Source organism: Tubulanus polymorphus, chromosome 9 (assembly GCF_964204645.1).
Source record: "Tubulanus polymorphus chromosome 9, tnTubPoly1.2, whole genome shotgun sequence".
NCBI classification, from domain to species: domain Eukaryota; kingdom Metazoa; phylum Nemertea; class Palaeonemertea; order Tubulaniformes; family Tubulanidae; genus Tubulanus; species Tubulanus polymorphus.
Window position 1 is genome coordinate 5,684,929 of NC_134033.1, and position 26,067 is coordinate 5,710,995.

Here is a 26,067-nt window from a genome sequence, read left to right on the forward strand (position 1 = left end):
AAACAAACATCGCTTTTGAATGTTTACCTGTTTGCACGAAATCTATCCTTTGTTTGGTCATGGATCTTGGAATAGTTTCTCATTGTATAGGCACCAGTTTATTGGGTGTCTAAAAACAAAAAAACTAAGGTATGAAAAACAAAGGTGAATAGATAGTGAGTAGACAATTTGAGCAAAACCAAGCCATAACCAAAACAGTGAGGAAATATGACTAATTACTTTACAAACACGACTGACAATACATTTCTACACAAAACAATAAGTTGCTATATATACTGTGGTCTTCTCTCTATGTAAGGCTGTAAAAAAATCCAAAACACATTTCGCAGCTGCATAAGAAAGGCTGCGCTACAATAATTCACTCGTGAATGTGTGTTTGAATGATTGAAGCCTGTGATATATATAATTCCAAGTAACGTTATTTTCAAATCGGGGATTCTGTGAGAATACGCCGTGAGGATCTGCCGTCGGCTTTTGACTAAATCGATTATCGTATATAGACGCAAAGCAGCGATAACTGTTTTTCTACATCTAATCGAATTGAAGGATATTCTAGAAAATGACAAAGAAAAATCGAAGCTGGTGTTGAAATTGGAGGAATGGAGGTCGTTACTGAAATGGGTGTATTCGTGTATTCACGAAGCCACGCTCTGTCTTTGGCGCCTAAATGAAGTCATGAAGAAACGATCCGCGCGATGTCCTACAACAATTGTATACGTATCCAAAACAGGATTTGATTTACGGGGCGTTTTTTAGTAAATCGTGACTTAGGATGGACAGAAAATACATATTAACTACCGATTCAGGGTCTATTGTTATATTTCTGTCAGAATCTAACATTGGGCTTGTTAGCTGTTAGTAGTCAGAACTGATAGGATATATATTTTATGAACGGTTGCTGGCTGGAAAGGGGAAGAAAAACAATAATCACGAGAAAAACATTAGGGTTTTCTGCATAATGGGCATTTTGTCGAATGGATAAAAAAGCCCACACGCGACGTTATAGCTATTTTGGTGCTCTTGGACTGGCAATTGCATTTCAGGGCCTACACGTCATAAGTCGATATTAAGAGCGGTATGTCAGTACCTCATTGGTTAACAAAGTTCTTTAACAATTTCTTCATTTCATAAGTATTTCTTAGGATATTTTTCTCGATAGCCAGAAACTGGTTACCTTTACAAAATAATCTTATATCTCCATTCAAAAAAATTTTCACCTGATACGTTTTTATCACATTTTTTGATAAAAATGAACTACAAACACATTTTAAGCACAATGTCGAAAACTGATCGTCCACACTTTGTGTTCAGGATTTCACCTGACACATTCTTAATTGAAAATGAACTACAAACAACAGATACCGGGTATTAGACATTCTATCAGCACACTTTCAATAACTGATCATCCACACTTCACATGTGTTCAGTATTTCGTCCGAACCTTTTTCGATTTTCGATGTTCTCTCTGATCATAGATAAAATCAAATTAAAACCTTATCATTGTATTGCGAAAGGCTAATGAGTGTGAACAGCTAAAATGTGTTTATTCCAAAATATTTTTTTTTCGGCGAAAATTATGTCGGTTGGTTGGTCTGGGCACGCCACGACATCCAGATCAAGGGGACTCGACAAACACAGAATCGAACGATTGTTGCAACTTCATTCGCAGTTTCCGTATTGTTCTGATTGTGCCTGGCCGGTGCTGCAAACAATTCGTATTGTCCACAGAAAAAGCACCTGTTCGTACAACATTTCTATTTATGATCGCACCGTTGACTGTTTTTCCTCATTCATTCGAGACATTTCGGATTTGCAGAATTCTATTCGAAGATATTCGCTATGATAAAGGTGAGCTGACGACGGGGAACCTGGAGCGTTTTTTTTAATCTCCGATTTCTCAGTGAAACCGGCCTTGATTCCGGATTGACGCTCCTTATATTCAAAACTTACAAGCTGTCTGTACGTAGGCCTTCTGTGATGGTATATCATCATACGATATGATTTGAAAGAAAACTTTTAAAACTTCTCGAATATCTTATGTGCCGCGTGTACCTTTGCTGATCTCATATAATTTGAAAATTGATATTCTTCGCAACATTGATTTAATACTCGACTTATGTAACGCGAAAGGTTTTTGCTAACATTCGGAAATATTGACTTCGCAGCTTTAGACGATATGATTTTTCGTACAAAGAAACGTATTGCCAAATTATCTAGCAATGGTGAAATCTGTAATTTTCTGATGTTAGGCCTCGACGAAGAAACCACAGTGGAAACTATTTCAACATTATGCAAAAAATACTTAATTCTTGAAAGTTTCCAATTTGGCAAACGCAGTGCTTCTCTTTTGGGCGAAATTCCGCCAGGTTTACAGAGACCTACCACGTCGACGCTCGAGTTATTCTTTGACCACGAACTATACATAAATAGAATGATGGTATCTGAGCATTTCTTCCTTTTTTTCACAGGAACTTTTACTGGTTCTGGTGATAGGCCAATACGTGCTAGCTGACTCGATATCTGATTTTGAGACTGAAATGCTGGAAGGACACAACGTTATAAGAAAAGAAATAGGCTTGTCTTATTTGGTAAGTATCCAACCGTCTATCCTGCCTTGATTCAAATTAGTCAGTCTTTCGAGTATGGGGTCTCTCACCAGTCGGTCGGTCGGTCGGTCGGTCGGTCGGTCGGTCGGTCGGTCGGTCGGTCGGTCGGTCGGTCGGTCGGTCGGTCGGTCGGTCGGTCGGTCGGTCGGTCGGTCGGTCGGTCGGTCGGTCGGTCGGTCGGTCGGTCGGTCGGTCGGTCGGTCGGTCGGTCGGTCGGTCGGTCGGTCGGTCGGTCGGTCGGTCGGTCGGTCGGTCGGTCGGTCGGTCGGTCGGTCGGTCGGTCGGTCGGTCGGTCGGTCGGTCGGCTGGTGGAACATAGCAGTCAATCAGTCCGTTTTTCACTGGTCTCTCATTAATCCGGGGTTCGTGTGGTTGTACCACATTATCACGATATTTGGAGCAAAAGAGTGTTTAGCATAATTACAGAGGCAAGAAATAAATACATTCTAAAACGTAACATTCTTCATTCACTAGATTTTGAGTATCGGGTTAACTAAGGTAAGGTTGCGCCCCAAACAAGTCGAAACGAATTTTGCCAATTTTGCTGAAATAGATCATCCATTTTAGAAATGGGATGATAAATTGAAAAAGGCGTCGCTACGTTTAGCCAAGAAGTGCGAATTCAAACATTCCGACACTAAAGGCAAATACGGAGAGAACATCGCCTTGCACTCGGCAATGAAGGATGGCACCGATGCTGCTGCATTCGCAGTGAGCGGTTGGAACGACGAAGAAAAATATTACGACAAAAAAACCGGCGAATGCAAAGGCGGCGTATGTCAGCATTACACACAGGTAGGCTTCCGAATTACGTGTAGGGCCTTACCTCGATTACGTAAATCACGGATTGCTTCAGGTAAGATGAAAGGGCCGCAGGACAAGGTTATACAAGAAAACTAAATTGAAGCTTTATCGATTACTTGAAGAAAAATATAACACATATTTAAATCATATTATTATTGCCAACGAATTGCGTATAAATCATACTAAAGTAGGCCTGAGGATGAATTTGAGTATGTATTTGAGTATATATTCAATATTTTTATTGAATTGACAGGCAACCAGTCCAAATTGACTCGCAACTAGTCCAGCGTCGATATGTGCATGGCGTAGTGCGCATTCTCTTGAAAATTGGTCATCAAATAGAAAATAAGAGTCATGCAAGAGATAAAACGGCAAGATTAAGACTTTTTCCGTTGAAAAAGGGTGTCTCCTGCAAATTATGATTTTATTTTCGATTTCGGGCACCGACCAGTGCTCAAAAGTAGTCATTCAAAAAATTCCGCGGAGAAGTGGATCCGAGTTGATGCATTTTATTTGTTAAAGCAGTGTTAGCAGGAAGACAACTAAAAGCCCTTTCAGTGCGTCTACACTGCAGAGTACTTAAGCGGTGCAACGAGAGAAATCCCACAATAAATTCAGCCAAAAATGAAAAGTCCAATGTTAAAAATGATTATATTTCGAGCAACGTCGAGTACGCCTGATGATGGCTTATATTATTTAGCCGAAACGTTGCTCGAAATATTAACATTCTAATATCAAATTTTTCATTTTCGGCTGAATTCATTGTGGGATTTCTCTCTCGTTATTCATCATACACGGATATTGTGTATCTTCTCATCTCATTTAGCGTTGTGCGTTTCGAGTACTAATCGATCTGTACCGAAAGGGTAAAGCCTATAGAAGCGTGCATTACAGTTTCGGTAATGATACGCAGCACAACCGTTTTACCTTTCACGCTTTGTGAATTCCTTATTAATCTATAAATGCGTTACCAAGCGGTCTCGATAGCTCAGTGAGATAAGGCGTGATGCTGTTCGCATCCGCTATCAGTGCTGAGTGACAAGCGGGTTCGGGTCCCAGTGTGCGGACAACATTTCAAAGGCTGTCCCGTCGTGAAACTAAATGAACGATCCAATAGGGTTAGCCTTGGTCAACCAGATCTAAACGATGTTAACATAATGGACACTGGAAGTTCAGTTTTTTGTATAGATAAACTGAAAAGGTGAATAAGAGGCCTCGATCGAGGTCACGAGCTGGTTTATTCAATAATCTGAACTTATTTCAGGTCGTCTGGAAGAACACAACTAAAGTCGGCTGCGCATACAAAAAATGTACGAAACAAGCGGAAGGAACACTGGTATTCTGCCAATATACACCGGCGTAAGTATATACCATAGATATCATCTTCAGATATGGGTTCTTAGGGAATAGTTGTGGTGGACGTGGGAGACTAGGACAGACACGTGGGTCCTTGGTGAACTCCTATCATAGCTGTGGTGGGAGTGGTGACTAGAACATACACAGGTTCTTTGTGAACTGCCCCCACAGCTGTGGTGGAAATGAATGACTAGAAACACTTAGGTTTTTGGTGAACCCCCTGGCTACTGTGATGGGTGTGAGAGACTAGAACGAATCCATGGGTTCTCCTACATACACATACATTTCTCATTTTATTTTTTTTCCAGTGGAAATTGTTATGGCGAAAAGGCGTACTAGATCGATGCAGGCTTACTAGTAACGATCCATCGGCCATTCGAAATCATCACATTCATAGCAATCGATATTCTATCAATTCAAAAATCTATTTCAATCTGAATAAAATTGTATCCGAAATATCCGTCTGTTAATCTTTTCTATACTACGAGTCGAGTGAAACTTGATATCATCCAGAAGCCAGTTCCACATGTGGGTATGTCGCATTTCGCTGCAGTCCCTCAAAGGGAAGAGGCTAGTTTTCAAAATCGGTTAAGCTCATACGAGAGAAGGGCTTGTACGATTTCTATGCAGTTTTCCGAAAGTCGAAAACATCGAGTTTCGTTCCGCGATGAACTGGTTTAGTAAGTTTAGTTTAGTTTTCAATACAGCAATAACGTCCCTCGGATAACCTCATTGGCTATGGTATGGCGCAAAGCTAGGATTCGAATAGGATTTTGATTAGGATTTAATTTACACTTCATTTCAATGGTACATGGAGGGAGTTTTATATAACGTATACAATATTTATAATCAACAGAAAATATTAACTTGTCTTAATAAAAGATTACAAAGTTATCAACAATATATACATTCACTATTTACAGCATACTAATTATTGGAGGGATCTGTGTACCGGATTTATGTACATCTAAGTTCGCAAGTTTGTTACACCATCTGGCGGGTATCCGTTTTCTATCGACTTAAATGTTAAGCCTTTAGTGAGCTATGTAATATTCCGATATGCTAAAACTATGGAAGAACTAAAATTTAGGTTTCTGTTACTATTTTTATTGCTCTAATATTCAAAATTGATTTCGAATGTATATATTTCAGAGTAGAAACGTATGTTTTTCAGTCGTCGTACGGAGGTCGTACGTATTCACCGGTGTTTACTACTTCTTTGCATAAATGATTCTACTGCTAAACGGGTCGTTTTCGGCCTCGGTGCTGTAACCGTAATAATCCAAAATGTCTCTCGCTGCAACGACGAATAACAAGAAAATTGAATGAATATGTATGGGTCATCCACGTGACGTCATAGTGCGACATATCGACCGTCGTTTTGTCCTGTCAAGCGCAAGCGACAAAAGGAAAAGGACAGCCATTCGACGGTCGAAATGACTTATAATGTATAAACATTACGCATGACGTCGGCATGGCCGCAATAGCAAGCAATTCAATCTACATCAAAATGAAGCTAAATTTACAATTCACAATTCGTATTGTAGATTTCCAAGTTGTTCTGGACTGACACGTTTTTTCAAGTCGGGTTAACAGTTTACCATAGTTACAAATGATGAGTTTGTAGCACTGTGGCAAGTGATCAACCACCAGAAAACACTTGCGACACACGTTCACGAATTCGTTCAAATTACCAACAGAAAACGTAAAATTGGAATTTTGCCAGGTTTTTGATGTGACAGTAAAAAAATTAAATGGTAAATAATCAAAAATTCAACTGAATTTGGATCGAATTGTCATCCCCTATCCCTACACTAGCACAACCTCTACGGCAAGATGTGCCCACGTCATCTGGTGATAGATTCAATCGATTTTCTGGTACTTACGTCTCGTCTGTCGCGGCGTGAAATGGCGACATGTAGGGAAATCGTGCGGTATGTTGTTTAGATTCCAGAATGGTTTCGCTGCTTCGAGCAATACCATCATCCCGGCGCCCAGATGATCTTCGATGTGACAGTGCACTGGCCACACACCCGAATTCTTAGTTTTCATTCGAACCACGACGTATCCACCCTCGGGAACGTTAATCGTGTCCTGAAAAAAAACAGAAACGCTATTTGCAGTTACGGAGAATCCAAAAACGTGCGACCATCAATTGGCCTCTGAATTCAGTTCCAGAAACTGCAAACATCCACAAACTCGCGGAACTGGGTCTGAAAAGTATAATAGATCCCTTAGTATAATGTTACATTAAACCTAGTTCTCCAAGTTTAGGGTTACATTTGACAATGGTTTGTACGTTTTATTTTGGCCCTAAGATTATGTGCCTCCCAAATCAGTTAAACAGTTGTGCGGGTTAAATTTGAACCCAGTTTTATATTTGTGTGGGTTTAATCTACCCCTGGATCCAGTTCCACAGGTTGTGTGGGTTTAATTTGACTCTGGATCCAGTTCCAACAGTTGTGTGGGTTATTTTCTTCAAAGCTACAAAAAGCGATTATCACATTTTCAGCTATTCAATTTTCCGATTAATAATTATTTACCTTAAACGGCGGATCATGCAGGTTCAAACCGGGAATATTGTTACCGCCCCAAGTCGTATTTCTCCATCTCGGTTGGTTACAGAATACGTCTTCGTCGCAGACGATATCGTCGTTGTCGCCGATGATTTCACCTGTTGTGTCGTTCCTTTTTGGTTGCGCCACTTTCAACACGTGAAAATGCATTCCGTGGGTGTGTATCGGATGGTGACCGCGACCCGCGCCGTAACTGACGAAGACCATCTGCACGACCTGGTACAGTTTCAGCTGCATGCTGTACGTGCACAGGCACGCCCTGCCCGACTTGCACGGTTTCGTGCAGCGATGCTCTTGCGGTTCGGTCGACTGTGTCAGAATCGGCGAAACCGGGCGTCGGAATTTGTTACCGTTGACGCGGGCGCCTTTCTGCATGCTCCAATTGAAAAACTCTTCCCTCATTCTTGACTTACGTGTCCCGGGAACGTGACCCGATGTCGGAGATTTCATCGGAATGCAGTTGAAGTGCTGGTCGGGCGCGAAATGGGGCGCGTCGCAGTTGACGATGTTACAAGGGGAAGAGCTGGTGCATTCAATCGCTTGACTCGACGGATCGACGTCAGGTGTCGATCCGTTGTAGCGTAAAATGGCGAGCGCCTGGTAACCGCCGTTGTCGGCTCTGATCCAGTAGTTATCGATTGGCTGGTCAGCGAGCACTAATACGTCAAACCTCTCGCCGGGAGTAACTACCACGTGCGTGACGAGGGTGTGTTTCAAATCTTGGCCGTCTGACGTTACAACCGTCATGTTGTGCCCGTCAATGGATACGATAAAGTACGAATCGGCCTGCGAACCAAACAATCGGAACCGGTAATAATTACCTTGGCGCACGCAGTATTCGGTCAACGGGCCGTTCGTCAGAAAAGTGCCGTTTTCGTCCATGAAACGCCCTCTACCGTTGATAAGGCCGGAATGGAATTCCGTCGACGCGTGGTCGTCGTATCTCTCCTTGATCTGGTCGAAGATTCCCAGGACGACCATCAGGAACCAGCCCGTACTGGCGTGTCTGTGGTTGACGTCGGCTAACATGACGTTGAAGTCGTCTGCTACCAGTGGATCGTTGTGTTTCTTGATGATCAAAGGCCCGTACAAGCCATCCGAAATCTGTACGCCCACGTGAGAATGGTACCACATCGTACCGCCAGGGTACGCCAGTAGACGGTGCGTGTAGATCTGTTCGGGGTGTATCGGACACATGTTCACCCAGGCCACGCCATCGTACCACGGCCAGATTTTAGCGTGAAGCCCGTGCCAATGTATACTCGTGGCCTGGGCGACTAGCTGGTTGTGTACGTTGATGATGATCTCTTGGTTTTCCCAGGCGACGATAGGTGGCCCCGGGATCGTTCCGTTGGCGGTGATGACTAAGTGAGGCTCTCTGTAACCGTCCTGCATTACCACGCAATTGGGATCGATGGCCGTTGCGTTGGCGTCGTCTGGGTTGACGTTGTAGGGTAAGAGCGTGCCGTTGTTGGTGTACACGAGAACGCCGTTACAAACCATCGTCAGAACCGGTTTCACTTCAATGGTGAACACGCAAACTTTATCGGATTTCTTACACGGCCTCGCGTACACAGGCTCTGAAAAAAACGCATTAAGTTCGAGCCTAAGTTTCTTTATGTTCGTTTATCGGATTTCAAAATATGCCGGGATCGGGCCCATAGTCGAGACTTTGAGAAAAATATTGAGTTATTAGATTTAGCTTTATTAAAGAAAATGAGCTTAGACTAGCCTTAATTTATTAGATTGGCAAAACTATAAAACGAACATCGTCTAAGACTGTTGCTAAGTCAGTACTATAGATCCGTTATGCCAAAGTACACTAATTGTAAAGTCTCATGCAAAAAAGATAAATCGATTTTGATCTTAAAGAATTGGCCTACGGCGTAATGTTAGATTGTCAAAAGAATTAAGATGGTCATAGTATGGGCTTAAGTCTAAGCCATCTGCGCACCAACGGATTTTTTGTCTAAGTAATTTGATAGAATATATATAATCATTTTCCCCATAAAACAATGCCAGCCGTAATTCAAAATCTCATCTTACCGTATGGTTCCCGCATATATCGATGATACGGGTTGTAATACCGTCCCGCGTTCGCAGTTGAACCGAGAACGCAAAGTAACATCAACACTTTCATCATTTTCTCCATATTCGTATCTGGAATAAACTAAAAGCTCACAGAATCCGACACAACATCACCTCTCCATCCAGATTTTCCCATCGTTTCCAGATTTCTCCATCAGAAGATTTACCACATAGCTACATAACAATCAAACTTAAGGAAATGATGGAAATTCTATTAACGGGTATCCCATTGGAGTACATAAAGTAATATACTCAGACGGATGCAGCCTTGATTCGGATATTCTCGGAGCCATCCTCTTACTTTGACTAACTTTTCGAAAAAAACCATTTGAGGTCGTCTGGTAACCATAACCGGAATAACGCATCGCGATACACGATACACGATAATACATTCAAGACGATGTTTTTTTTCGCCAAGATTATTTCAATTTCAACATTTTGATAATCTTCTTAGTCAGATTGCCTTATCTCTGTCAACGTTTTCGATGTGGTCACGTTTAGGAGAAGGTTATGAGCGAAAACGGGTGGGAGAAGTATAATTAATAATAATAATCATCATCAAATGAATAACAATAGGGTTTTATGCCGAACGGAGAGTAAACCCCAAACTAAGTCACTAAGTTACTTACCCCTCAAACAGAAGTGGAAACTGAAATATTTCTCGTCTAAGGCTTGTAGAAGTTAAATTGCTATAGACCTACGCGCTAACATCTAGGAATATAGCACAGAATACTTCGATCGACTGATATTTATACAATTAATGAACAATTTACCGCCAGACTCGAGACAATTAGGCGAATAGAATTTGATGAGCTACATAGAAAGATAACTGATGCATTTAGTTTTGTAAGATGATTGATCAACCTGTAAGAACCAAGGTGAAGCAAGGTGACTTAAAACGATATTGCGAAACACTTGACTCGAACATTTTAGATTAAGTTTAGCTGCACTTAAACATCAATTGAACGTAGATTAGTTGAAAGTGAGATATATTTCTCAGGATTCCTTTGTCAGCTCGACAACATCTTCCCAATCGGTGACACAGATTTCAATTTGCTTTTCATGGGCAGCATATGTTTTGTTAATTAATTTTCGCGGGCAGGGTGACACGGATTGTAAGTGCTTTTGTTACACGAAAAGCCAATAAAAGTGATTCACGATCGGTTTCACGTTTGCGCGCCTAATTGAAAACGTGAATATTGACGCTTTTGTTTACGTGATGACTGATTATTATCTTCACATCTACGACGATTGAGTTTTAACAATTACACGGAGACGTGAAACAAATCTGTGAAACGCGACGCGTCTCGGCGCAGTTGTTCACACGATAGCAACAGCTGTAATGTGACTCTATTCGCGGTGCGAAGCTTTCAACCGAATTATGATTTCCTACTCTCCCTACTGTGGCAATCGAGGATTCGGTTAGTGGCTAGTAAGGATCCAACAGGTGACACTATTGTACTTTATGAGATCGACTACTGCGGCAATAGAGGATTTCGGTCGTGGTGAGTGAGGATGGATCCACCAGGTATCACGTGTACAGTTGGAGATCGACTACTCTGGCAATAGAGGATTCTACTTGTGGCAAGCGTGGATCCACCAAGACACTTGTGGAAACTGTGGAGTTCCTTTCTATAAAATGAGGATGGAGTCGCTATATGTCGGGTTGCCAGGTTTTGCGTGTTGCCATTATGAAATTAAGCTCGTTTCTGAAGATGTAGACTTGACATTTATACTCTCAAGACGAAATCAGTTCATCGAAACTTATCGAAGTCATTGGTTATTCAAATCCCTGTTCTAATTAAGCCGTTATCACGCGCGCCTTTTCATAAGATCGTTTTGGACTCTCCGGAGCATTCCACCTCATCACTTTGAGGGTTTAGGTTCACAAAAAAAACCGGGGCCAGTTGCACAGACGTCACTTCCGTTAATAGCTGATCTCAAATCCTTAGACTCTGGTCATGGAACTAAGCTGGTCTTAGACCGGTCATAAATTTTAGCCAAGACTATGCAACTGATCCATTGTGCTTGGTTCCATAGTCGCTAGTGCAAGAGGTATCTTAAATTTCAAGTCCAGTCTCATCTGTGTTTCTATAAGCTATGGAACATCGATTGTTTGAGACTGGTTTTAAATCTTAGCCGTAACTTTATGCAACTGGCCCCGGTGTAGTATGGATGAGTTTAGAAGCTGGCGTCGTGATCTCGTAAACTCATTCAATGAAAAGTCATGATTCATATACATAGACAAAACGAGAATATTTATTTCGATTTTAATTAGGACGTATGTAAAGTTAGATTACACGTGATCTACATACGCCACGGAAGGTTGAAAATCCCGCCGTGAGCGAATGGGACCGTATTCAAATCTATCAACTGAAACGTAAACAAATATTATTTTCAAAACGAGTTCGATGCGTTGATTGTGTACACAGCCCGGAACGCACCAACCCCGCCGATCCCCGATAAACTGCAACCCCTGTTTAAATTGACTCCAGTTCCTCATTTTCGAGGGTTTAATTTGAATGAACCCAGTTCCACAGAGAGGTGTGTAAATTTGATTTGATTCAGGACCCAGATCAACAACAGTTTTGCGAATTTGATTCGACTCTGGGTCATGCTCCGCAATTTTATCGGGATTCTTTTGACTCTCGATCCAGTTCCACAGTTTTGTTGGTTTTTTTTTTTGTCTCGTGGGTGTGGTTTTAAACTAATCCGGGTCAATTTTTACATTCGTGAAAGTTTCATTCCAATCAGATCTGGAATCTTCATTTGGTTGAATTGAGTGAAGTAGATCGAAGAGCACTGTTTATGTATTTAGTTTAGAAATTGAGAAGAGATTTACGTCTCAAATGCAAGCAAAAGTGCGTAGCCCTAGTGGGTCTTAAGAGACGGCCAGGGCCTTTTTACATTGGTTGTTATGGCTCACAGCCTAGCTAGGTTAGCAGAGCTTAGCCCACGTATGTGTCTCGACAGCCAACGCCAGGAGGTGGTTTCGAACTAGGAACCTCTCGGTTCCCAGTCCTCCAACCAACCTTCTGAGCTAACTGGACAATCATTTGTCGATTGAACTTAAGGAATCGACTACTTACCACACTCTGCAAGTTCTCGGACAGTTCCTCTTCATGTATCCCATCCACGTGTACATCGTACAGTATTTCTTCCAAGTGGGACATTTAGTGAAGTAATCTGCACACGAAGCCCGTTTCACTGAAACACCTGCATCGTCTGAAAAGCGAAAAAAATTTTCAAAAGCGTCGATCGTACAAGAAATGTTACACTATAAAAGTTACACTATAACGTGGTAAAACTACGCAATGAATTGCGAAAGACGATTAAGATATATGTATATGTATAATTGTAATGATAATGATTCCTTGATAATAGATTCTATTGAAAAATCGATTTTTGACGTTTTGATATTTTGAAAAGACTTTTCGATTTCGTAATTACAGGACACATATCTCAAATGTTACATGAGAGTAAATTTAAAAAGGAAAACGAATCTGCGAACCGTAAACTTATCGAATTACCTATATTGTTTCTGGCAAGTTCAATCTGAAAATAAGATTAAGAAGTGGCAGTAAATCGACGCGCTCACCGGGGTTCGAGTCCATCTCGTACACAGAAATTAGGAGCTACCAACTCGGGCCCAATTCCACAGTTCCGAGTTAAGATGAATTAACTCAATGTCAGAACGTGGAACTGGGTGCAGGAAATCAATTAACGACCCCGGCTTGGTACTTGCGTAATAATCGAAACAAAAAGCAAATAAAATTTGATATTGGGAATTGTACGTGCAACTTTTTAGGCTTTCGAATCACTGTTCAACGCAATTTAAAAAAAATAACGAACTTATATTCGATGCCGAAGGCTACATTTGGTGTATATGTATAATTATATCTTACATGACGACAGCTTGCTAATGTTACCAACACGACCAAACAAAGGAAAAAAACGATCTTCGAAGCCATCACGAATGTTAGAATTCTGTCAAATGTGTATCTGGCCGGTGTATCGGTCGGTATTTATCTAAAATTCTGTTTACAGTCGGGTCGGAAGAAGAACAGATGCCATTTGATAAATCTATGCGGCTATCTGCTTCGTGATAATCCGATGTCAAACGGCCAGGTGCCAGTCAGGCAATCCTAACGTCGCGTGGCCCTATACGTTATTAAATCGTGATTAAAACCGATAAAATATCTAAATGTATTGTCACAATATTTCGCCTCGTAGATTGTGGAATATTCGAACGTGGACTCATTAACGAAAATACGAGTGATTTGACAAATGCAATTCTCTTTGATAAATTTACTACCAAAGCCCTCAAACTAGAATATATATCTTAATTGCTCACAAAAGTACATTTGCTTAGAGCAATTCCGAGGGCGTGCTCATGGACTTTATTCAGGACACAAAACGTTTGCGTGCTCTGCGATAGAATTATTCAGAGGGTGAAGTTACCATTGTAATTAAAAATAAAGCCTAAATACCAAAAATTATCAACTACTTCGATACGATGGCCGTTTAAGATTTCATTTATGGTCGGCGGCGACCTTTCCTTTTGTCAAAAATCATGACCTTCGTTTTATCATAATTAATGTTTATAAGCCATTTCTGGCAGTATTCAGCCATATTATTTGCTGAGAGCTAAAGGTTGCCTGGGTTCTCGGCCGAGAACTCGGTATCATCAGCATACATTAGCACGAATAGTTTAAGCATATATAATTGTCATTTCTAAGAAAATTGATACTAGGGCAACCTTCGTTTAATAGATATTGTTCCATGCCATAAAAAATATAGAAAATAATATCGGAGAAAGGTTTTCTCCCTGTCTGAAGCCCATAAAGGATTCAAAGAAGTCAGATGTCTCCCCATTAACTTTAACACAATACTATGCATTTTCGTATATTTTAAAGATTACGTTGAGAATTTAACCAGTGGTTCCTGAGGTTATTAGTTTGTGCCAAAGAGCTTTTCGGTTCATAGTGTCAAAACATTTTTGAAAATCTATAAACATAATTTCAACAATAGACCTTCGTTTGCAACACTAGCGTTAAACGTTCCTAAATTGTACCTCCCTTTACCGAGTGGTTTCTTCCCGTAACGCTTAACATAACAACCTGAAGAAAATGCGGAAAGCGTGGACGTGTTTTGAAAGTCACGCACACACGTGTTGATGACAGAAGACGTTTGTTACGCGGTACTGCAAAAAATGACGCAACTTCACATTTCGTACGGTTCAATTTTTACGACTCGAATTCAATTAACGGCGACACATTTTTTGAGTAAACACAAAGCAACTCGATTTGTTAGCGTCAAATGAAGTTGATGATCTCATATCTATAAAAGTGCCAGTCGCCACAAGGAACGTCGCCATCTTTTCCTCGAATGGCACAGGAGGTAAGTGGGGTATTCATAATCTCGATTCACTATCGGTGATCTCCTGCGGAGAGGTAACATCCGAAAAGCTACTAGCCGCTCGGGGTTCAATTTCACGAAAGAAGTTTAACTAAAATTGTCGGTGTAATTACCATTGGTTACCTTATTGAGTACAACAATTCAACTTAACTGCAGATTTAAGCTTACACTTTTCATGAGACCGACCACAGGAGTCATCGGTCGGGCAATGTATCAATTTACTACTCGAGGAGAGGAGATCGGGGTGAGTTTGCAACCCCTTTGAGACTACGGTAATGTACGGCATTCGAACCCACGACATGGATTTGCTGAGTCGAACGGTCTAGCCACTCTCTAGCTCACACAGCTCCTCTTATCAACCAACTCCTTACTGCTGTTGTCAGGGTCATTGGGATCAGTTATTTCAGTTGGACATTATTGAAACGAATGTATCTTTTTTTCAGAAATAAACACCATGTATTTCTACTGTTTAATTCTGCACGCTTTAGTGCTGGCTAGCGCCGCCATGCGCTCGTACGTGAGTGATGTATACGGTAAGATATTTTTTTTGGTGGAAATATTTGAATCTCGAATTTTTGAACGGTCGAGAAGTGAGAATAGTAACGCATAGTGGGTTTTGTATTGAATCGTTTGTAAAGCTGTTAAAAACGAGAAGGAACATGAAATAAAAATCACGTTATTGAATTTTTAGAGTTTTGGTCCTTGATCACATTTGACCATGTTTTAAATATTACAGAGCCTATTTACGCGAGACCATGCAGAAGGTCGGATACGGAATGCGTCTTTACGCTCGAGGTAGTGGAGTCGCTGACGATGGTTTATCGGCGAAGCCTGCTCTTCTCTTACCAAGGCAAACTCTACCCATGGAACGTGAATCCTACTGCCCCGGGTGCTCAGCCAGTCGATCCGGCGAACGTGGTCGTATCGGACGCCTACTACGTCCCGATCCGAATGCTGACGTTCAACGGTACGGTCCCGGGACCCATACTCGAAGCGTGGGGAGACCAGACGATAATCATCAACGTCATTAACAGAGATATATCCGAAGCGATATCCGTCCATTGGCACGGGCTGCATCAAAGGAATTCGGGATGGTACGACGGTATCCCGTGGTTGACTCAGTGTCCCCAACTGCCGGGAGAGATATTCACGCAACGTTTCAAGGCATTCCCGTACGGTACATTTTGGTATCACTCGCACGTCGGCATACAGCTTTCCGATTCTCTTTACGGAGCTTTGATTATCCATCACAAAGATGAGGCACCAAAAGTAGCCGGGGATTTCAACGTGATGTTCGCCGATGTGAATCACCACGTCATAGGCAACGCCTGGTTCTTGTATCTGGCCAACCGAGTATGGGATCACCTGGCTGCGAAGTACAACGAACCGGAAATGGCTCAACGCTACCAATCGCTTATAATCAACGGTAGGGGGCGTTTCTTTTCGAATGCCGGCGTCGCACTGACGCATGGTCCGCTATCGGAGTTCGAGGTCGTTCAAGGAAATCTGTACAGATTCCGCGTACACGGCTCGCAAGCGTCGACGTTCGTGAAATTCTCAATCGACGGCCACCGACTGCAGGTAGTAGCGACAGACGGCCGCGACCTGAAACCTCAGTGGGTAACTCACGTTGTGGTGGCGCCTGGTGAGAGGTACGATGTACTAGTCGTAGCCGACCAGCCAGTCGGTAATTACTGGGTTCGTGGTTTCAACGGAAAACACGGTTTGGCTATCCTACGTTATCACGGAGCTAATCCTCACGTCGAACCGACTACGACAGGTCACCCGTGCAACGCGGCCAGCAAGTGCGTCGTATACAATTGTGAAGTAACGGACCACGGCGTTCCGTTCCAAGAGTGCATCACGTTCGATCGTATGAGGTCTATGAACGTACCGCCGGTTCCCGGACGTCACAACGAACGAATCAAAGAGAGCTTCTTCAATTTCGGCTTCAAGCAGGGACCGCGCGTCAACGGAAATAAATACCAGATACCCGTGTCGCCGATTCTTACGCAACCCGGCGAAGCCCAGGAAAACCCGTGCTACCAACCGTGCGCGTCCGGCAGCGTATGCGAGTGTACCTACAACCACCATTTGAAGTTAGGCGAAATACAGCAATTCGTCTTACTCAGTATGGGTACCGGGCGTAGCAGTCATCCGATTCATTACCACGGACATCATGCCGCCGTCGTGAAAGTTGGCCTTCCTTCAAAAGACGCCCAAGGAAATATAATCGATAATACGGACATCATCTGCGACGAGACGAGGTACTGTAACTGGCCCAAATGGAGAAATCCCGAATGGGGCGGTAACAACATTCCCGGTTTGAATTTGCATGATCCAGCATCAAAGGTATGTGAAAATATTTTTCTGACCGATAAATTCGAGCGGGTTTGAGTTTTGAATAAACGTATTGATTCCAAAACTTCTTCAACCACTTCTAATGTGAGTTTATCTCAAAACGATTTAGGTAATCTAAGTAATCTTTGAGCGGAACGAGTATTAAGTTAAGTTGCTTTGGTATATTTCAGGATACCGTGCTCGTACCGGCCGGTGGTTACGTCATCATCCGTTTCGTGGCTGATAATCCGGGCGCGTGGGGAATGCACTGTCACATCGAACCGCATCTGGTCGCCGGAATGTTCGTCGCTCTGATCGAGGGCTTCGAAACGTTCGATTCGTTCGACCTTCCGCCTCATTTCCCAACTTGTCGACATTACACACCAAGGCACTACAGACGTAAGTACGACGATCATTTTGTTTTGTTTTCTATTTTCTAATTCTAAATCGTTTCCGATAAAGGAAAAATTTAAAACGAAGTGACGGATCCTTATTCGGATAACCCATTCTTTAATTGTTTAGAATATAGTATTTGAACGTCGCTTCAGCATATTTGAATATTTGTTAATCATATTTATATAAACGTTTTTCGAATAAACTGTTTCAGCGCGTGAGGATAGGAACTACTATGGATTCAACACCGAACACGCCAACGACATGTTCGGAAACAGGAATATGTTTCTCGGACCACACATGGGAGGAGGAGGGGGTGGAAGAGGAGGTGGAAATGCAGGAGGCGGAGGCGGAGGCGGAGGCGCAGGTGGCTATTAGAGTTATGTTCGACCGATGTACCACAGCACAGTACAGCGCAGCATAGCTGCAAATACACAACCGTTTCATTTAAACAAATTATATTTATTGAAGTTTAATTTCTAAAGAAATTCTGTAAAGAGTTCCGTCATAACGTACTAAATATTGCATTAAAACATCGTTGTTTATTGATAGTCTCAAAATCTATAACTCATCTGTCGTGACTATTGATGGCGAATTCTGCTTATCGGTAAACTTTAGTTGCTTTATTTCCCTTCTCGTGATCTTGGATCTCGTTTTTTTCTGTTTATTTTTTTAATTTATTCGCGTGCTGTGTGGCTAATAAACGCTTATGAAGCATAAACCAGACAGGTTCCTCTTAATTTCTTTTGTTCTCAGCAAATTCGGAATTCGAATCGTATTCTTGTTTTTCTCCGGAAGCATCGCCTAATCATTTCAGTGGGATTTCTTTCTTATTGATAATGAATTCTACGTGGAAAGTTGATTTTCCTTTAACAATCAAAATCGCTTTCATTGTCTCGTAGGCGGGACTATCATTTTGTTGACGACATACGTACACTTAGAATAACTTAGAATTATTTGGAAATATCTATTGGGACTGAATATAATTATAAGACGACTTCAGCAACATGACGTCTTTTCTGATGATGTCTTGAACAAGTACTCACCGTATAGTCTCGACTGGGAGAACGATCAAGATTTTCGCTTTGTCCCATAAAAAAACTGTTTAAGAATCGTTGCCATTACCAGAGATGCGTGAATTAGCCGAATCATACATTCGAGATTCTGTAGATTAATCATTGGCAACACAATAAATCTCTTCTATAACCTGTTTTTGGTGATCTGGGGTTTTTCCCAGTTCTCAATGATGTACTTTTATCAGCAATTAAATTCTGGATGTCCATAATGACGGGTAATCCTAATAGTTTAGTTTATCAGAGTCTCCTCGATATGTATAGGGGTGCCAGCAATAATAACTGTAATTTTATAACGGGCATTAAGACTTAACTCGCGCATCTGAATTATAATAACCTGTTGGAAAATCTAGGTGCCTGTAGCAATCCTGATTATATTCTAAGTAACATCAAATCCAAATTACAAGACAATTTCTGATTGACGTATCGAAATATTCACTCTACTTGGCGTTTCGTTCACTACTTATTTGTTCATTATCATCCATATATGTCTTACACCAATCTACTCAATTGTCTAAAAAGGCTTTCCGTTTCCTTCCGTATCATTCTCTACTTTCTTCTTTCGACCCGTTTTATTGGGTGCTTGCTTTAGTGACCTTTGAGGCTTTGCCAGGCACACACTCAAGAGAACTTCGGGCATCGCTTGACTGACAGCTTGTGTCATATATCAAAGAAGATCTAACTTACGTTGAATCGACTAATCAATCATTCTACGATAACTAGTTCATTCCCTGAAAAGTTTTTTTGCGGATCTATCTGACTCAACTTGTCGAGTAGACGCCGCCTATACCGGTACGTTTGACATTTATGTACTGAATTAAGCGGTTACTGGTTTTCAGAACTGCTAAATCATAAATGGATGGAAAACATGGATTTACTGAACCTAACGGCAGTCTAAATTCAAATGGTATATAACACTTATAGCTCCTTTCATTTCTTATGATCGTCATATAGCGAATCACTGAGGGTTTCTTGCTACACAAGACTAACTCATTCACTGGGTTACCCACCGCGGTACTGTGGCGATAGAGGATTCCACTTATGGCAGGCAAGGATTCACCAGGTGTCCTTAGTAGATAGTTGGTCTTCCGCCTTATATATCTTCTAGATTTCATTTTAAATAGAACGAATCTTTCTCTAAAATGAATTATGAAAATTTAACCGATATCTGAGTAGAAATCTAAATTCGTCATATATTTGGTGGGTGCTGTGGTGGGTACATGGATCCGGATGTCTAAAAATTCAGTTCAAAGTTCACTGAAAATGAACTAATTTTGACACCTACATCTCGTCACGCCATCTGGTGGGACAGTTAGTGTTTCGGGTTCCCCATTTGAGGGAACAAGAGTGAGTAGGGTATTTCAAATACATGATATGGTGACATAATAATCGATTAGTAAGTGAGTGAGCGGATATGTAATTACAGAAAAACAAAATAAAATCAACTTAATTGGCCTACCAAAGTAACATTAATCAAAGCATAACATATTATGAGTGAGTTGATTATTCATGAGAGCAATTACAGATAATAATATTGAACGACAGATGATAAGAATGACAAATCCGAGGAAACAAGTCCACATATAATTGTGTAGATAGTTAGGTAGTACGTTCTGAAGCGAGACATAAACGTGGCAGAAAACCCGTTATCGCAACTCTGGCATTACACCTTTTATCTCGTTGCAATGGAGGGTATATGTGTCATTACTCGTTTATTTCGGTAAAGGGACGAAGGGAAAGGCTTTCAAATAGCCTGGTAGTGGGATAGCCACACTTAGAAGTTGGGAGCAAATATTAAGTTCAAAACCCGCTGTTTGCAGAATTTGAAAGGTTAGAATCGTATTTAATTTGAGAATTATAAACAAAAAATCTGCTTTTGACCCACGTTTCTGACTACCTCTAGAGACGATTGTCATGTGTGTAACAGCTAACAATCGTGTCTCTAAAGCGAGCGCGAAACGTCGTGTATTTTGTATTTAAGAACTGATAAATAATTTTCGATTTTAACCTTTAAAATTCTCTAATGGGTTATAAACGTAAACAGCATTATATATACCGAATGCAATTCTGGATCGTTCGAAGTAAGTAGCGTAGCTCGCTAGCGTATTTCTCCGGATGATCATTTGTATTCACGCTGAAGTTTCTTTTAGTGATTCTTTCGTCGTAATGACATCGCATGACACGATGAAAAGATCTTAAAAAAATGTGAAAGCGAGTTTTTGAACGCAGGTGCGGCAGACGCGGTATTCGAGATGATACGTCACTTCCCATAGCACCTAAACTCGGTAGTTCTCTTTGTGAGGTACGAATCCAATTAAAAACGACACGTGCTTTTGATGTGTTTTTTATGATAACAAAAGACGCTCAATTAGTACACGTCGATCGGGTCGACGATCTCGGAGTAATAAAAACCGCGGTTTCCACATCGGACATCACCATCTTCACTCGGATGGCATTGAAGGTAAGTGAGAGATATCGATACACAGTAGTGGACTCAGCTTTTGTCTCGGTATAGCTTTAGACCCGAAAGCGGACAATTCCGACTAAAAATTTCTTTGATTCTATGAAAGAATCATTTTGTTCAATTTTCAACTGGATATGTTGACAATGTAAAATTTGAAATAGTTACTGTGGGTTGAAGACTCACCAATACTGAAAGGTCTACTGAAGTTCCTTGGTTCTTTGAAAGCTTCCAATTCGCGTCTACGAAGTGTATGTAAAACTCCTATCCTGGAGATTGAAAGCATTTATCTATCCATTGCATCGGGTTGACAGAATTCCGATGTTAAAAACATCATATTGAGTAACTTTTTCATATAGTTATGACGATCGATCCCAACCTAACAGGCGCTGATTTAGGTTTTTTTGTGGATTTTCTTGAAGATAATCTTCCCTATTGGATGTTCCTGTTCAGAAAATATAAAAATTCTTTTCTTTTAAACGAATGCATCTTTCTTTTCAGAAATGAACGCCATGTATTTCTACTGTTTGGTATTGTACGCTTTTGTGCTCACCAGCGCCGCCTTTCGGCACTCGTACGTGGGTGACGTATACGGTAAGAATTGTTACGACATCTACCAGTCAAATAGATACCAGAGGGTCAATCCCTACTCTAAATTGAAAGAGAGATGTTATGTAGAACCAGCTTTTATATTGAAGTCATCTAGAATAAGAATGTAACTCAATAGTAACTCGTTGTAATTATGACTAAATCGTTCGCACCACAGGACACGACGATTCCAATTTTAGCTTAACAATAATAATGATATTAATGATTTATTTTCTGATATATATATATATATATTGCCGTATTAATTGAATGTATTAATTGAATTAAAACATAAGAATCATTTGGACTCGGTAAAAAATTGAAAAATTAAGTAGATATAAAATGTAACCACACTTCAAATGTTCTTCTAAAAGAGTACGCTTAAGAGCATCAATGGACGGGCTTTTCCGACATTTTAGTTATAGAATTCCATGTAGAATTCCAGGTAAATTTTCGTGAGTTTTAAAAGCTCTATTTCTATCAACCTTAGACTTTATTTTTGTCTATTACAGAACCTATTCATTCTAGACCATGTAGAAAGACGGATAAGCAATGCGTCTTTACCCTCGAGGTAGTGGAAACGCTGACGATGGTTTATCGGCGAACCCTGCTGTTTGCTTATCAAGGTAACCTCTACCCATGGAACGTGAATCCTACTGCCCCGGGAGCTCAACCAGTCGATCCCGCAAGTGTTGTCGTATCGGACGGCTACTTCGCGCCTGTACGAATGTTGACGTTCAACGGCACGGTTCCGGGACCGGTGCTCGAAGCGTGGGAGGACCAAGAACTCATCATCAACGTACACAACAAGGATATCTCCGAAGCGATATCCGTTCATTGGCACGGCTTGCATCAGAGGAATTCGGGATGGTATGACGGTATCCCGTGGTTGACTCAGTGTCCCCAACTGCCGGGAGAGATCTTCACGCAACGGATGAAAGCCTACCCGGGAGGTTCGTTTTGGTATCACTCGCACGTCGGCATACAGCTTTCCGATTCTCTTTACGGAGCTTTGATCATCCATCCGAAGAAAGGCGAACATCCAGTAGCCGGAGATTTCAACGTGATGTTCGGCGACGTAAACCACGACGTCATAGGCAACGCTTGGTATTTGTATCTGACCAACCGAGTCTGGAATCACCTGGCGGCGAAATACAACGACCCGGAAATGGCACAACGCTACCATTCTCTTACGATAAACGGCAGAGGGCGCTACTTTTCACTGTCCGATGTAGCGATAACGCAAAGTCCGCTGTCGGAGTTCGATGTCGTTCGAGGTAAATTGTACAGGTTCCGCGTGCACGGTTCGCAAGCGTCGACGTTCGTGAAATTCTCGATCGACGGCCACCGACTGAAAGTAGTAGCGACGGACGGCCGCGATGTGAAACCTTGTTGGGTATCGCACGTGATAGTGACACCTGGTGAGAGATACGATGTACTAGTCTTAGCCGACCAGCCAGTCGGTAACTACTGGGTTCGCGGTTTCAACGGAAAACACGGTTTGGCCATTTTACGATACCAAGGCGCGAATCCTAACGCCGATCCGATTACGGTACCGCACCAATGTGCACCGGCCAGCAAATGCGTTGTATACAACTGCGACGTACCGGATTACGCCGTGCCGTTCCAAGAGTGCATCACATTCGATCGTATGAGATCCACGAACGTGCCGCCGGTTCCCGGACGTCACCACGGACGAATCAGAGAAAGCTTCTTCAATTTCGGCTTCAAGCAGGGACCGCGCGTCAACGGGGTTCGCTACCAAATGCCGGTATCGCCGATTTTGACGCAACCCGGCGAAGCGCAGGAAAACCCGTGCTACACGCCGTGCAGGTCGTACAACGTTTGCGAGTGTACATACAATCACCATATGAAGCTAGGAGAGATCCAACAGTTCATCTTACTCAGCAAAGGTACCGGATTGAGCAGCCATCCGATACATATGCACGGACATCATTTCTCCGTGGTGAAGGTCGGGTTACCGAAGTTGAACAGCACCGGTCAATTCGCAGGCGAAAATGATGATATCGTCTGCGACGAGGATAACTACTGCAACAGACCGAGGTGGAGAAATCCTAAATGGGGCGGCAACAACATCCCTGGTTTAAATCTGAATGATCCACCATCGAAGGTTCGTATTTAATTAGGCACCTAAGTTAATTTTTGATAAATCTTGACGACTTAGGAAAAGTTACCTAGGTTTTCTAGATATAAAACGTAAACCTGAAGAAAGTTACATCGAGTATAAGATTCTTGCAGCACTTCTCCTTAGCTAGTATTTCACGAGAACTACAGATAAATCCCGTTGCATTACAAGCTATGTAACCACCGACCAAGTGGACTTGTCCTAGTAGTCTACTAGCTTCCCCACCTTTTTTCATGTTCGAAACTCGGGTTCAATTTCCGGTCAGTGCGAATAAGTGACTGTCAATTTGTAATCAATACAGTGGGAACATGGAAAATGTGACGTCATAACGTATTTGTCATCGCAAAAAACTGTATTTCATTCAATTCGAATGAGATTTGGCCTATCAACTCTCAGAGAAATGTTTGCGCTAAGTAAGCATTGAAATAACGAACTCCTCAACTGCACTTCGTATCAAATGTTGAACACACCTTCCATTTCAGGATACGGTTCTAATTCCGAGGGGCGGCTATGTCATCATCCGTTTCAAGTCCGATAATCCGGGCGCGTGGGGAATGCACTGTCACATCGAACCGCACGTGAACGCCGGTATGTTCGTCGCCCTGATCGAGGGCTTCGAACGATTCCATTCATTCGATATTCCTCCGAAATTCCCAACTTGTCGGCATTACACACCAAGGCATTACAGACGTGAGTATGAAAATCCTTCTTGTTTCTTAAATCGTAAGTTGCCAATTGTAGGTAAATGTAAGATCAACAATTCTGGCCATTGTTTCAGTAACTGTTCAACATGTCATTTGTATTGTTAGACATATCATTTAGATATTTGGAACATTCTTGCTCAGAGCTGCATCTATCAAAGGCTTCGTACATGTTTTGAACTAATTTTTCGAATCTTGTTCGCCGGAAGTTTTCACGCGAGCCCTTTAAATGCATCGTCTAACCGATACTCTTCCACTGATTTGCATATCATTTACATATTCAAATGATCGATTAATTTCAGCGTACGAAGATATGGATTATTACGGGTTCAGCAGCGACCATTTCAACGACCGCTACGGAAGCACGGATACGTACGACGGTTCAAACGCAGGAGGAAGAGGAGGTGCTGGTGGTTATTAGGAAAACATACTCAACTGACCTGACCGCAATACCGCAATACCTCATATCAAACCGCTTCATTAAAACGAAAAGAAATTTTCCGATGGCCGATCAAGTACGCAGAGAATTGCGTCATATATATTTCAATAGCAAACATCTATAATCGTAAATAATTTCTAGTTCTATCTCTTATCATTTTGCTGTTAGGGAAGATTTCGCTTTTAACTTGGCTATTAAGAAGTTTTCTTTGATCTTATTTTCTTCGTGTTAATAATGATTTCGATATTGTGTGGCAAATAAACATAAAGTGTGAAGCGTTAATAGACGATTTCTGATTTTGTTTCTGTTTACAGTCTCTGTCTGTTTTTCATTTTCCGTGCGTGATATACGAATTGAAATCATCTAAGGAGATTTCGGGGACACGTTGAAATCTCAGGAAAACAATGACCCATTCGAGTGTAACGGGGCGCAATCCCGTCCGCAATTCGACACCAGATGTCTGATCGTCCATATTTTACATGCGTTCAATATTTTACCGAAGGCATTCTTCATTGAATCGTAACGTGCAAACGCATGAAACACAAATAATTGAAATATCAAGAAACTCGAAACATCAGACATTAGACACTTTATCATCAGCGAACTTTTAAGAATTGATCATTATAATTGAAAATGAATGAACTACAAATACCAGACATTAGACATTTTATCAGCACTTCATATTGTCATTATTATACGTTATTAATGTATATATGTAATGCAATAATTTGACTAATAGGAAAATATCAATATCGACTAAAACATTGTCCCACAATAATCTCCATGTTTGGCAACCATATTTCCCTATGATTTCTAAAGAACACCGGTGATTTTCATGATTTCATGCTACAAATAGATTTGCGAAGTTTTTAAAAAGGAACACTAGTATACAGATCGTATTCTAATACTAGGAGATCAGAATCTTGTACGCGCGAACTCTATTAATCAGAAGCGAAGATCCGGTCCAACGTGGTTTATCAGTTCAAACGTGACCTTCGCTATCGCATCAACCCTGAATCTCAGAGAATAAATACTGACCGTTGGTCATCGGATCTCTAGGATATGGTAAACGAGTAAC

The 26,067-nt window shown here is 41.5% G+C and overlaps 4 protein-coding genes across 4 annotated transcripts; 3 read left to right on the forward strand and 1 right to left on the reverse strand.

Moving 5' to 3' along the window:
• Window positions 1-1,839: 1,839 nt before the first annotated feature.
• On the forward strand, window positions 1,840-5,105 carry LOC141910492 (uncharacterized). Its single transcript, XM_074801185.1, has 5 exons — window positions 1,840-1,848; window positions 2,469-2,588; window positions 3,174-3,401; window positions 4,675-4,769; window positions 5,075-5,105. The coding sequence occupies exons 1-5, from the start codon at window positions 1,840-1,842 to the stop codon at window positions 5,103-5,105; spliced, it is 483 nt and encodes a 160-aa protein (XP_074657286.1).
• Window positions 5,106-5,886: 781 nt separating this feature from the next.
• LOC141910493 (uncharacterized) lies at window positions 5,887-9,494 on the reverse strand. Its single transcript, XM_074801186.1, has 4 exons — window positions 9,389-9,494; window positions 7,310-8,922; window positions 6,653-6,860; window positions 5,887-6,063 (listed from the first exon to the last, which is right to left on the reverse strand). The coding sequence occupies exons 1-4, from the start codon at window positions 9,492-9,494 to the stop codon at window positions 5,978-5,980; spliced, it is 2,013 nt and encodes a 670-aa protein (XP_074657287.1). The 3' UTR covers window positions 5,887-5,977.
• Window positions 9,495-15,734: 6,240 nt separating this feature from the next.
• LOC141910847 (uncharacterized) lies at window positions 15,735-18,289 on the forward strand. Its single transcript, XM_074801695.1, has 3 exons — window positions 15,735-17,200; window positions 17,380-17,587; window positions 17,796-18,289. Exons 1-3 carry the CDS (start codon window positions 15,800-15,802, stop codon window positions 17,957-17,959), a joined length of 1,773 nt encoding a protein of 590 aa, XP_074657796.1. The 5' UTR covers window positions 15,735-15,799; the 3' UTR covers window positions 17,960-18,289.
• Window positions 18,290-22,292: 4,003 nt separating this feature from the next.
• LOC141910494 (uncharacterized) lies at window positions 22,293-25,154 on the forward strand. The gene is made up of 3 exons (XM_074801187.1): window positions 22,293-23,834; window positions 24,332-24,539; window positions 24,853-25,154. The coding sequence occupies exons 1-3, from the start codon at window positions 22,293-22,295 to the stop codon at window positions 24,969-24,971; spliced, it is 1,869 nt and encodes a 622-aa protein (XP_074657288.1). The 3' UTR covers window positions 24,972-25,154.
• Window positions 25,155-26,067: the final 913 nt, after the last annotated feature.

What these genes read in the sequence shown, in the direction of transcription:
- LOC141910494 (XM_074801187.1), top strand. Translation starts at nt 22,293, where the DNA reads ATGGTTTATCGGCGAACCCTGCTGTTTGCTTATCAAGGTAACCTCTAC. An exon ending in TGAATGATCCACCATCGAAG is followed by an intron (nt 23,835 to 24,331) that starts GTTCGTATTTAA and finishes CTTCCATTTCAG; the next exon opens with GATACGGTTCTAATTCCGAG. An exon ending in CACACCAAGGCATTACAGAC is followed by an intron (nt 24,540 to 24,852) that starts GTGAGTATGAAA and finishes GATTAATTTCAG; the next exon opens with CGTACGAAGATATGGATTAT.
- LOC141910847 (XM_074801695.1), top strand. Translation starts at nt 15,800, where the DNA reads ATGCTGACGTTCAACGGTACGGTCCCGGGACCCATACTCGAAGCGTGG. An exon ending in TGCATGATCCAGCATCAAAG is followed by an intron (nt 17,201 to 17,379) that starts GTATGTGAAAAT and finishes GGTATATTTCAG; the next exon opens with GATACCGTGCTCGTACCGGC. An exon ending in CACACCAAGGCACTACAGAC is followed by an intron (nt 17,588 to 17,795) that starts GTAAGTACGACG and finishes AAACTGTTTCAG; the next exon opens with CGCGTGAGGATAGGAACTAC.
- LOC141910492 (XM_074801185.1), top strand. An exon ending in AAATAGGCTTGTCTTATTTG is followed by an intron (nt 2,589 to 3,173) that starts GTAAGTATCCAA and finishes CATCCATTTTAG; the next exon opens with AAATGGGATGATAAATTGAA. An exon ending in TTCTGCCAATATACACCGGC is followed by an intron (nt 4,770 to 5,074) that starts GTAAGTATATAC and finishes TTTTTTTTCCAG; the next exon opens with TGGAAATTGTTATGGCGAAA.
- LOC141910493 (XM_074801186.1), bottom strand. Translation starts at nt 9,494, where the DNA reads ATGGAGAAAATGATGAAAGTGTTGATGTTACTTTGCGTTCTCGGTTCA. An exon ending in ATATATGCGGGAACCATACG is followed by an intron (nt 8,923 to 9,388) that starts GTAAGATGAGAT and finishes CGTTTTTTTCAG; the next exon opens with AGCCTGTGTACGCGAGGCCG. An exon ending in TGCATGATCCGCCGTTTAAG is followed by an intron (nt 6,861 to 7,309) that starts GTAAATAATTAT and finishes GTTTTTTTTCAG; the next exon opens with GACACGATTAACGTTCCCGA.